The sequence below is a fragment of the Lipotes vexillifer genome, unplaced genomic scaffold, assembly GCF_000442215.2.
Source record: "Lipotes vexillifer unplaced genomic scaffold, Lipotes_vexillifer_v1.1 scaffold1118, whole genome shotgun sequence".
NCBI classification, from domain to species: Eukaryota; Metazoa; Chordata; class Mammalia; order Artiodactyla; family Lipotidae; genus Lipotes; species Lipotes vexillifer.
The window spans coordinates 476,214-488,769 of NW_006792971.1; the positions used below are offsets into that span (position 1 = coordinate 476,214).

At 42.6% G+C, this 12,556-nt stretch overlaps 1 protein-coding gene across 1 annotated transcript in view; it reads left to right on the plus strand.

The window, feature by feature from the left end:
• TMEM144 (transmembrane protein 144) overlaps nt 1-12,556 on the plus strand; it is a 34,201-nt gene that overhangs the window by 1,618 nt on the left and 20,027 nt on the right. Inside the window, exons 2-4 of the mRNA XM_007466137.1 lie at nt 993-1,115; nt 4,110-4,209; nt 5,853-5,933. Of these exons, the coding sequence (XP_007466199.1) occupies nt 993-1,115; nt 4,110-4,209; nt 5,853-5,933 (304 nt within the window). The remainder of the gene's footprint in view (nt 1-992; nt 1,116-4,109; nt 4,210-5,852; nt 5,934-12,556) is intronic.

Sequence of the window (12,556 nt, forward strand, 5' to 3'; positions counted from 1 at the left end):
CCCGGCAGGCTCGGCGGCCGTGGCTCACGGGCCCAGCCGCTCCGCGGCATGTGGGATCTTCCCGGACCGGAGCACGACCCCGTGTCCCCTGCATCGGCAGGCGGACTCTCAACCACTGCGCCACCAGGGAAGCCCATCTGTGTTCTTACTTTTCTGTCTTAGAGGTTCGCAGCCTTGTTTTTCTCTCCTCCACGGTGAAATTGAAGAGAAATAGGCAAAATTTTCCAATAGAGTCAAAAGTGCTACACTGAGTTATAACTAACTACCTTAGTATTTTTTCCAATGTCGATGTTTTCTGTATCCTTTTAATCCTAAACCCTCCTTCTAAGCCTCAGAAAAGTACAGATACACCTCATATCACCATGTGACCTTCAAGTAACTGGAAGATGGTAGCCCAGAGCACAGGAAGGGGAGTAGCCCTGACCTAGAAGGCTAATTCTCAGGTCTGGAATGTCTGACTCATTGTAGACACTCAACTCCAAGTGCATGAGACCTACATATGGCCATAAAGGACTTTATGTTTATCCCCAAATGACGCATATGATCCCCAAAGGTTTAAATTACTATCATGCTCGTGTGAAGTTCTTAATGCCATGTCTTTGGTGAAGAATGGCACTAAGTATAGCATCTGAATAAAAATATATAGTCTTGGTCTTGCCAACATCCTTTGGTAGAAAATTTTTGATCCCTGTTAAGCCAGAATGCACAGTGTAGAGCAAGCTTTGGAGTCAAGTTAAGTTTAAATTCCAGTTTTACAGACTGTTAGCTATTTGGACAAGTTGCTTCATCTCAGATTCATTTTCTGTCTTTGAATTAGGGTTAATTATGATGCATAGTAGTTACAAGAAATATAATAAACATGTAAAGTGCCTGGCATATAGGCATGCAATAAATTGTGACCATTACTATAATACTTCATTGATATTCCTAAGTGCACTAATTTCCTTAGATCAGTTTGAACCAATGACACCAATTTTTTTTTTTATTTCCAGGAATGTTTCTCCAGTGGGTACTTTGTGCTGCCATATGGTTGGTTGCCTTGGTGGTCAATCTGATATTACATTGCCCTAAGTTTTGGCCTTTTGCAATGGTTGGGGGCTGCATTTGGGCAACAGGTAGTATTTGATATAATTTATTCTTTAATCATTTTATGCTATGATCAAAATAAATCTGGTTCATAATAAAAGGAAACTAAATGAACAATTTAGTTTCTTTCATTTATATGGTCCATAAATATTTTTGGTATGTTTCCTGACTCTTTCCTTTTAATGATTTCTTTCTTAGTTCCTGGTAGATAATTATGATAGTAAAACTATTACTATATATTATATATATAATTATATAAAATTATTATAGGAAAAATGTTTCACTCGCTATCTGTTCAAGCATAACTCATATATTAGTTTAAGTGCTCTGGTCTTTCTTTCTTTCTTTCCCATTATGTTTGTCAGAAAATATTTTTTAAACAGTCGTTTCTACTACTATCATTTTTAGGACTTGTCCTTAAAAGTAGACAAACACAGACACATTATCATTTCAAAAGCACTGGCAGAAAAACAAAAGCAAACAAAAATCTTCCCTCTGTTGCCTTCTCACTGTTGCCTGAAGTTATATAACTAGAATTTGCACCTTTGCTTGGCCAATCAGGAATGTTTTTCTTCTATTAATATAAATACACCCCAGGAGAGTTTTCTTCTCTTTAGCAAAGAGAATCCCAAGTATCAAGGCTCTCTAGAGGCAATTTGATTAAAAGCAAATAAATTTTTAAACGTTAAAAATGTATTGGGTAACTACTTAATTTGAATCTCTACAGAATTAAGTGATTTAGTGAAGATGATGAGTTGGAGGACAAAAGAGTTAACTTTTAAATTTCCACTAGAGTTGTAATTATTATAGCTCACTTATACCTTAGTATGCTTACGATTGTCATGTCTAATGGGAGAGGGGAACAGAGAAAGCAACCATTCATCCTGCAGATCTTGACAACCATCATAGTATCTATATTCACCCAGCAGGTCCCACTGGGAGTCAGTGGGTTACAGTCTAGTTTGAGAACTGCTGCAGACGGGGATGCTGTAGGTTACAGTAGCTGATTGGATGTGGGGAGCAGAGGAAAGGGAGGACAGAATGGTAATGTAGGGATTTTCTCGTAAGTGATTAGGTGAGTGATGGTGTCATTGACTTGGATGAGGAAAACAGGGAAAAGGACGTGTCCGAAAGTGAAAATAATGAGCTCAGCTGGGACCTTTTGAGCTGAAAGTTCCTGGGGTTGGAAATTTCTTCTTTTTTTTTCTTTTTATAAATTTATTTTTGGCTGTGTTGGGTCTTCGTTGGTGCATGCAGGCTTTCTCTAGTTGCAGCGAGCAGGGGGCTACTCTTCGTTGTGGTGCCCAGGCTTCTCATTGCGGTGGCTTCTCTTGTTGCAGAGCACAGGCTCTAGGCATGTGGGCTTCAGTAGCTGTGACTCACGGGTTCCAAAGCGCAGGCTCAGTAGTTGTGGCGCACGGGCTTAGCTGCTCTGCGGCATGTGGGATCTTCCCGGACCAGGGCTCGAACCTGTGTCCCCTGCATTGGCAGGTGGATTCTTAACCACTGAGCCACCAGGGAAGCCCTGGAAATTTCTTATTGGCACTAAAACTCTGGGGAAGGTCCAGGCTAGCTCTGGGAGCATGTGACTCTAGCTGATAGCTGAAACCATGAAACTTGTCAAGTACCCAAAGAAGAATATAGCAAGAGGAGGGGTGTGTTCTAGGGAACGTATTCAGAGGGCACCTAAATCTGGAAGGTGTGATGCGAAAGAGCAGTCAGAGAAAGAGAGAAACAGGAGGGAACTGGGAGATGAAGAGATCTTGGAAACCAAGAGAGGGAACCTTTCCAGAGGAGATTGACTGAGACCAGACAGCCAGTCAAGAACTGGAAAGACCAACCATGAATTTAGTCCTGAGCACGAAGCACTGGGTGAGGGAATCCAGAAGACAAGTGGGTGAGCATGGGAGAGCAAAGTCTGGGGCCGTACTGAGACAGGGACATCTGCCAGTGGTTGGCCCTGGTTTGAGTCGTAGGGGATGGTCACTACTGATTTTACCATTGACCAGCTTCTGCAAAAAGACATAAAACAGAGACCTATGCTAAGGATGAAGAGCATTGGTGCAGTTAGGCAAGGGGCTAATTCAGCATTTTCTCTGTAGGATTTTGCCCTAACCTGGCTCTTTTAGCAGTCATAATCATGAGTTTAAATGCCAAAACATGTGGCTGTTTTATTTTTTAAATGATGAATTGTGCTTTACTAAGTTTGTCCAAATCCCATAAGCTTTTTTTTTTCATTTTTATTAAATCTTTATTTTGTTTTATTTTTAAAAATTTTTATTGAGGTGTAGTTGATTTACACTGTTGTGTTAGTTTCAGTTGTACAGCAAAGTGAATCAGTTATACATATACATATAACTACTCCTTTTTAAGATTCTTTTCCCATATAGGTCATTACAGAGTATTGAGTAGAGTTCCCTGTGCTGTACAGTAGGTCCTTATTAGTTACCTATTTTATATATAGTAGTGTGTATGCATCAATCCCACTCGTCCAGTTTATCCCTCCACCCCCCCTTACCTCCTGATAACCATAAATTTATTTTCTATATCTGTAACTCTATTTCTGTTTTGCAGATAAGTTTATTTGTAGCCTTCTTTTAGGTTCCACATGTGAGCAATATCATATGATATTTGTCTTTGTCTGACTTACTTCACTTAGTATGATCATCTCTAGGCCCATCCACGTTGGTGCAAATGGCATTACTTCATTCCTTTTTATGGCTGAGTAATATTCCATCGTATATACGTACCACATCTTTTTTATCCGTTCCTCTGTTGATGGACGTTTAGGGTGCTTCCATGGCTATTGTAAATGCAAATCAAAGCTACAATGAGGTATCACCTCACACCGGTCAGAATGGCCATCATCAAAAAACCTGCAAACAATAAATGCTGATGAAGATGTGGCGAAAAGGGAACCCTCCCATGAGCTTCAGTTGAAATTAAAATAAAAATTAATTCAATTGATATACTTGTTTTCTGTATTGGAAATAACACCTTTCTTCTGTATATTTCATCTACAGGGAACATTGCGGTTGTCCCAATTATCAAAACCATTGGTCTGGGCCTTGGAATCTTAATCTGGGGATCATTTAATGCCTTAATCGGCTGGGCAAGCTCAAGGTAACACAAAGCAAAGTCTTTCAACTATGATTCTCTGCACTCACACTCTGTGTAAGGCCAGTGCTGAGAATGGGACTAGCTGAGAGGAATAATGGTTGGTTCCTACCCTCACAGTGGTCACTACTGGTAAGGCATACACTTAACATATGCTACCTTGAATTACTATTTCCCTTAAGTTCTAAAGAAGTGATCTAACACTCTGATCAAGATAAAGAATTGTCTCTAGGGAACAAAGTAGGGAGAGAGAAAGGACACTGATATTTATGTTCCCTTTCTATGTGTGGCAATTTGCTGGACATATTGTATACATTATTCCCATCTCATTTTCACAACTATATGAGGTAAGTGCTATCTTATAAGAGAACTGACACACAAAGAAGATGAGGAACTTGCTGAAGTTCACAGAGCTAATCAGCCCGATTCAGACCCAGGCCTGCTGGTTCTAAAGCCCATATTCTTCCCTCTAGGGTCTGAGCCAGTGTCAGCAAACCCTGGTCCAGCTTCCCAGCCATTTTTGTAAATAAAGTGATATTGGAACACAGCCAAACACATCCATTTAAGGAGTGTCTGTGACTGCTTGTTCCCTATAATGGTAGAGGTGAGTAGTCGCAAGAAGCCACCTAGCCCGCAAAGCCTAAAATATTTACCCTCTGGCCCTTAAAGGGAAAGTTTGCCAACCTGCAGCTCTAGAGCTGAGCTGTCCAGATAGGGTCACCGCAAGCCACATGTGGCCATGTGTATTTAAATTTAAATTAATTAAAATGTGATAAAGTTAAGCATCGAGTTCCTTGGCTGCACTGGCCACGTGTCAAGTGCTCTATCGCCATATCTGGGGGAAGCTGCCCTATTGTCTGGTGCAGCCTGGGAACAGCCTCATCATCTGAGAAGATCCTTTTGGACTGCATCACCCTCAGTCAGCATTAAGATGAACATTCAAGTTGAGTTTGGGAAAGTAAATAGAAAGGGAGCTTTTACTCTAACCTTGCTTTCCGGGCCCCTCTTCCCGCTCAAAACACTACAACAGCCTCAGTTATAACAAAGCCAACTAACTTCCAGTACATTCTTACCTGTCCTTTCCTCATCCCCGCCCTGCTTTTTACAAATACTATTTTCTTTTTCCTGTCCTTGCCTCCTTTCTCTGGCCCTGGATGGTTCACAGTGATTGTCAGTGATGATCACTACAACCTGAAGACATGGAAAAAAAAAAAAAAAAAAAAGAATTTGAAGGGATGCCAAAGAGCAGCGTTCTTTAACCAAGCAGTTATTGAAGTCTATTTCAAGTATTATACAAAGTAGCAGTCAACTCATCAGCATTCAATTACCCACTTAATCTATTTTTTCTCCCTTCTTCCTTAGTCTTAATGAGAAAGGGACTTTTCTTTTAGACAAGTACTTTTACATATACTAGCTCATTTAATCTTAAGAAACCTGTACGTGAGGTATAATTATAGGTATAATCGTCCCAGTTTTAAACATGGGAAATTGAGGCACAATGAAGATAGTTAACTTATCCAAGTCACAGGTAGTAGGTGAGGGACCTAGGATTTCAATCCGGGAATCTGACCCCGAGTCCGTGGCCTTAAACACTGTGATGAACACATATTCAACAATATCTACTTTGATATGACTCTTTCAATTTCCAGGTTTGGCTGGTTTGGAATGGATGCAGAAGAGGTGTCAAAACCACTGCTCAATTACATCGGAGCCGGGCTGTCAGTAGTAAGGTACATGGCCATTTCTTATCCTGTTTTTTGGGGTTTTTTTTTTTTTTTTTGTGGTACGCGGGCCTCTCACTGTCGTGGCCTCTCCCGTTGCGGAGCACAGGCTCCGGACGCGCAGGCTCAGCGGCCACGGCTCATGGGCCCAGCTGCTCCACGGCATGTGGGATCTTCCCGGACCGGGGCACGAACCCGTGTCCCCTGCATCGGCAGGCGGACTCTCAACCACTGCGCCACCAGGGAAGCCCCATGGCCATTTCTTATGATTTAACTCTTCCCAGCATTCAGAACACTTGTTAAAGATCCTGATGTGTGGACATTGCTTTACACCCTCGTCTCATCAATCAACATGATTTTTTCTCAGATTCTTCATTTACATTGACAGGCATGGCTTCAGGGGACAGAAAGTATCAGCTCTGGGGTCAGGGGCCCCAGCCTTAGTGGTCAAAAGGTCTGAGACCCTGGGAAACCTTTTAGCTGCTGTGAAGCTTATTTTCATTATCTGTAATATTCAGAAAAATCATAAGACATAGCTCATAAATGAGGATCAAACGGAATTAAAGTATTTAGCGAACTAGAAGATGCTATAAGTCAATGTTATTCTGGCTTCCTGATGGTCTGAAATAGCCACTGATTCTCTCTTATTACTCATGTATTCTTTCCCTCTCAGTCTCCACCTTCCTGTCACGTCACTCAGCTCTTCTCAACCCGCTCACATAACCACTCTCTCACCTGTGACAACACACACTCATGTAAATACCTGTTTGGGGATGTCTAGTTATATTCACTGTCTGAATGGCAGTGTTCAGTCCATAAAACCATCAGAATTAGGTCACCTTAGATTCGGTCCCTTTTCCTCTCTAGACTCCATCTGTATTTCCTGTCAGCACCTCTCATAATGGATAGTATGGCCTGCGAAGATTTTAGTACTTTTTTCCTCTTCAGGGGAAGAACACTATATTTCCCTTCCTCCTGCAGTTGATGGCTTTTCTCCAGCTACATTCAGGAACAATCTCTTTGTCGTTGAAATGTTGCCTTAGAGAGTTCTTCCAGGCCAATCGGAGAGGAAATAACATGGATTATTCTAAAATAGCAGATTCTTGACATTTTCGGTTAGAGGCAGTTTTGTATATTTTGTACAATTCACATAGCATTCAAGCTTTGAAGAGCTCTCTCAAAAAACGTTTCTTTACACCCCAAAATTGGAATGTAGAATGCCTTCGTCTTGACTGAATGATAATTTGAGGCCAATTTATCCAGTCCATCAGGCTTTGTTTTTCTCCATGTTCCTTCTTTCTAATTTAGAAAGTGTACATTCTCTAAAATTACAAATTATTCACGTTCTATCACTTCTACTTGTGTGACCTTGGGCAAATCACTTAATCTCTGTAAACCTTGGTTTCTTCATCTGGGGATAATAATTGCAAAATATCCTCATAGGATATTTTGAGGATTAAATAAATATGTTCAGTGCTATGTATAGTGCTAGACACATGGCTAATGCTCTATATGGTGGGTAATTTTAATTACAATAGTCACTCTTTTAATTAATAACTATTTCATGTTTGGTTACTGTTACCCCTTTGGGCCTGTGTTGTCCAACTCAACAGTTAACTAGCCAGCGTGTCTGGGGGTCACCCAACTTAGTCTGGATCTTGGTCTGAGGCAGGAAAATGCAGTGGTCTCTTCTATGGTGCATCCTGGCTCCCTTCTAAGTTTCTTTTGTTGACCTGAAACAAATAGACGGCCAGATTGTCCCCAGCAAAAATGGGTTTATTCAGGATCAGCAGAGAATTGCAGTTCAGGGTCTGCAACCATGGCGAGCCAGTACAAGCCCCTCACATCAAGGGAAGGAGAAGGCTTCTATAGAGGACACAAGGAAGTTGGGAGGGTTATAGTAAACAAGGAGTCCATGGCTGTCCTTTGGCTGAGGCCTGGCCAGGAAGGAAGAGGGGTCTGTCTCTTTCCCGTTGGGCTCTGCTATGATCACAGGGCATGGGAGCTCTCCATTCTGGTCTCTCGACTCTATTTAACTGAGGTTTCTGTCTGTTAATATTTTTTACCCTTTACTAAAAGGAATTTCTGGAACCTTTCCATTTTAACTCCGTTAAATCAGTTTGCTCTGAAGGGAATTCATTGAAATGACTTGGAGTTTCATAGCCAGTATAAGGAAACTTGGAATCTGGTTGCATTTGTTTAGGATGTTGCTTTTCTTTTTAAAATGGAAACAATTGCTCCCATCCTCTGTATAGTCAATTGTAAAGCGTTGCTAAGGTCATATCTAGCCTTACATCTTCCCTACTGTTATCCAGGTTAAGTATCAGTCAGTTTCCATATCCAAGACCACCCCAGGCATCTTAAACAGCAGAGGATTTAGCACAGGGAATTGTTGACAAAAAGTGTTATAAAGCCCAAAAGAGCAAAGAGGGAAGGTGGCATCACCCAAAGCCCCAGGGCACCCACCCCAGCTGGCACTGTGGGGAGAAATGTGTCTGCCCTGAGCTGCTGACACGCCTGCAGCCACCCAAGGCAAGATGATGCCCGACCCCACTCCACCCCCACCGCTGGCAAAGCCGAGATGAAACACAGTTTGGGCAAATGTAGTTTTCAGTCTTCTAGTCCCCATGGTTCAGGGTGGAAGTGGAGCGGATGCCAAGAAACAAAGTCCAGGACACTCTCTTAGACATGCTTCAGTGAAGATCCAGGAGTCGGAGTTCACAAGAAGACAGATTTCCCTTCCAATTAAAAAAAGGCCTTGAGGACTTCCCTGGTGGCGCAGTGGTTAAGAATCCACCTGCCAATGCAGGGGACACTGGTTCGAGCCCTGGTCCAGGAAGAGCCCACATGTCTCGGAGCAAATAAGCCCATGTGCCACAAGTACTGAGCCTGCACTCTAAAGCGCTCGAGCCACAACTACTGAGCACACGAGCCACAACTACTGAGCCTGTGTGCCACAACTACTGAAGCCTGCGTGCCTAGATCCCGTGCTCCATAACAAGAGAAGCCACAGCAGTGAGAAGCCCGCACACCACAAGGAAGATTAGCCCCCACTCGCAGCAACTAGAGAAAGCCCGCGCACAGCAATGAAGACCCAACGCAGCCAAAAATAAATAAATTAAATTTTTTTTAAAAAAGGCTTTGAATTATCCTTGAATCTACTCTCCATTCTTTTCTCTACTTCCTTAACTTGCTTCCTTTGTAGAGTTGTGTTGTGAGGAAACCCAGATCTTTGACTCTAGCGGTTATCTTTCTTCAGAGCCACAGTCCTTACGTAGAACTGCGGATCAGGCTAAACATCTCGACGTGCATGCCCCCCGGGGGCCTCCTACTCCATCTCAGGTGGGGCTACCTGTGGAAGGAGACCCTGCCAGGTCAGGCTCAAGGTCAGCACTGCACAAACCCTGGGCTGGTGGTTCCTTTCTATTTACCTTCAACATTTCCCAATCAGAATTACTTTTCTTACTTTAGCCTTCCCTGAAAACTGGTCTCTCTTCCTGCGTTCCTTCTCTCCGTAGAAGGTATTAGCCACAGTCATTCAAATTCAGAACCTCGGGCATCCTGAATATTTTTCCTTTGTACCCGACCCCATATCAAATCCTGTAAAATTCTTTCTGAATCTTTCACAGGTTCCCCCTCTCCTTTCCCTCGGTCCCATACTACCTACCCACCTGTATACAGTTGTAAAAATCTCACATCTCAGTTCCCTAGTTCCATTCTTTCCTGTTGCCAGTACGACTTGCTTGTATCTGCTCTCAAATCAGGACATCACTCTTCTATTTAGGAACCCCTGAAGGCTCCCCACTGGATTCAGAATAAATATGTCTCCTTAATCCAGCATGTCCTCCACAGTTAGAGATTCAACACATCTTCCTAACACAGTTTCGCCCTGGGTTGTCAGCTCACTGACCCAGGATTACTTATCATACCCGACACTTCCTTCAGCCCCCAAAGCCCTTTCCTCTGCCTCCCTGAAATATCAGTTAAGATTTCCCATTCTATATGATGTTTTCTTGATTTTCTTCCTAATTATCAATGGAATGAGTCGCCCCTAAACTCCCATTGGATTTTGCACTTCTGTTACCTACATCCTCAGGGTCTGTGTTGTATTAGTCAGTCAACCCTCTTTATCCTTAAACTATGAGATCCTGAAGGACAAAGTCTGTTATTTTCTTTGTGCACCATTTCTCCCACCATCACTATCAGACTTCGCTGCACAGTGCTTGACATATAAAAGATGCTTGTTGAAATCAGTTGTCAGTGTAAACACACACGTGAGTTTTACTAATAGCAATGTGTATAGGGGTGCAAATCTAGGGAAATTGGAAAGGTTGAAAGTACAGAGAAGTACCCTTGCGTATAACATATTGATTTATTTTTAAAGTTTCCCATGCTTTTGAAAGCATTCGCAGACTCGATCATGCAACTTTGTGTTTGACACACTGTACCAAGTTCTTCAAGTCCGTAGCCCAGAAGACCTTGTGATCTATTTGGCTTTATGTTCATATCCGTAAGATACATCTCATTACCTTGTCCTAACTTGGTGCCACCAGATTCCCTCTTGACCTAATCGAGCTGGATTCTTCTTTCTGACTCACCCATTTCATGTCTAGTTATACAGGCTCAGATCACTGATTCCTTACTCTTCATGTCTTCCTCATGCTCAGCACCCCATCTCCCTTCCAATTTGTAGTGAAACTTCTCAACTGACTAACATATTTTGAGATTTTATCATGTGCCAAAAAGTACCCCGAGAATTTTGTAGCCATTACTATTTAATTCTCATCACAGTTCTGTAAAGTGGGTGTATCTCCATTTTTTATTTTATTTATTTATTTTTATTTCTTAAAAAAAATTTTTTGGCTGCATTGGGTCTTCATTGCTGCGTGCGGACTTTCTCTAGTTGTGGTGAGCGGGGGCAACTCTTAGTTGTGGTGCGCGGGCTTCTCATTGCGGTGGCTTCTCTTGTTGTGGAGCCCGGGCTCTAGGCACGCAGGTTTCCATAGTTGTGGCTCGTGGGCTCAGTAGTTGTGGCACGTGGGCTTCAGTAGTTGTGGCTCACGGGTTCTAGAGTGCAAGCTCAGTTGTTGTGGTGCACGGACTTAGTTGCTCTGTGGCATGTGGGAGCTTCCCAGACCAAGGCTTGAACCCGTGTCCCCTGCATTGGCAGGCGATTTTCAACCACTGTGCCACCAGGGAAGTCCCTCCCCATTTTTAGATGAAAAAAGTTGAGGGTCAGAGAGGTTAAGTGATTTGTTGGAGGGTCACACAGTTGTTTGAATAAGCACTCTAGGGCTTTTCTCTGTGTCCTTCAAATATATTTCTAACATATCATCCTCTATTGCTATTAGAAAAACAGATGGGTCTATACAAAGTAGAGGGTTTTCATGGTAACTTTGAGAAGAAAATGCAGTTGCAATGTCTAATGTTAGCTTTGCGAATTAACATATATATGAGCGCACACACATGCCTATTTAACAATTAAGATAGACACATATAATCAGGTTTTATGCATTCAGTTTTACTGAGTGTCAGGTACTTCGAGGACCTTGAAGCAGATGGAAAATGTGGTTCCTATCTTCTATTGAATTGGAAAGTCTTTAGAGAAAAAAGATTATGTGGACCTGTGGCAGATGGTCTGGACCGTGTGATGACGATTCTCAGTGTTTCGGGAATTCAGAGAAGAGGACGATAGGGGGGGACCAGCCGGGGGTGGGGCTCCCTTCTCACAGTCAGCACTCCACGTCTTCTCTAGCTTGGGTAAGAGGTGAGGACACGGTGTGTCCAGCTAAGGAAGGCTCACAAGCAGGACGTACAAGCTTGGAGCAGGGGCTGCTCAGGGAAAGAAGTCCATGGGAGAATTATGTTGAGAAAGGTTGAATGGGGCATGAAGCAGAGAGCAGTAAAAATCAAAGCGAAACTTGAATTTCCTATGGAAGGGAATATGGAACCATTCACGTTTATAAAGCAGCCAAGAGACTGAACTAAGGAAGCTAACTCGACATTTTAAATTTTTGAACAAAAGATAGCATATCTGGGTTCACTAGTCTGCACTCAGCTACCTATACTATTTCAGTCTCGTGTGTGCTTTGAAAACTTCTTATATTGCTTTAACTTTTGAACCATGCAAATGTTTTTAAAAAGGAATATCAAAAGTATACCAAAGTTGTTAGTTTCCTTCAGCTAATTCAATATTTTAACACATTTTAGCATTTTGGCATGGTTCAAAAGTCAAGGTCAGTGAGGCATTTGTTACAAAGATACTGTACATGAATTGTCAGTGCCTTGGGAGAGAGAGGTTAAAGGGCAAAAAGGCATTAGGCTTACACGTGTTTTTATATACTCTGGAGGTCTTTCCATATCAGAGCACAGAGGGCATCCTCATTCCTTTTTTATGGCTGTGTCATATTCCACTGGATGATCATGAAGCTCGGCTCACCTGAGTGTGGCTGGGCTTGTGTTAGAGGTCCTGGAGTGGGACTGGTAGGGACAAGAGTGGACACACCTATGCCTTTGGTACATGGCCTCAGGGTCTCCTCTGCAGTGGTCACATGCTTCTGCACTCACACCAGTGGTACTTATCTCCTCGAGTTTGTCCAACTGAGGATGTTAAGCTTTGGGGGGGGGGGGGG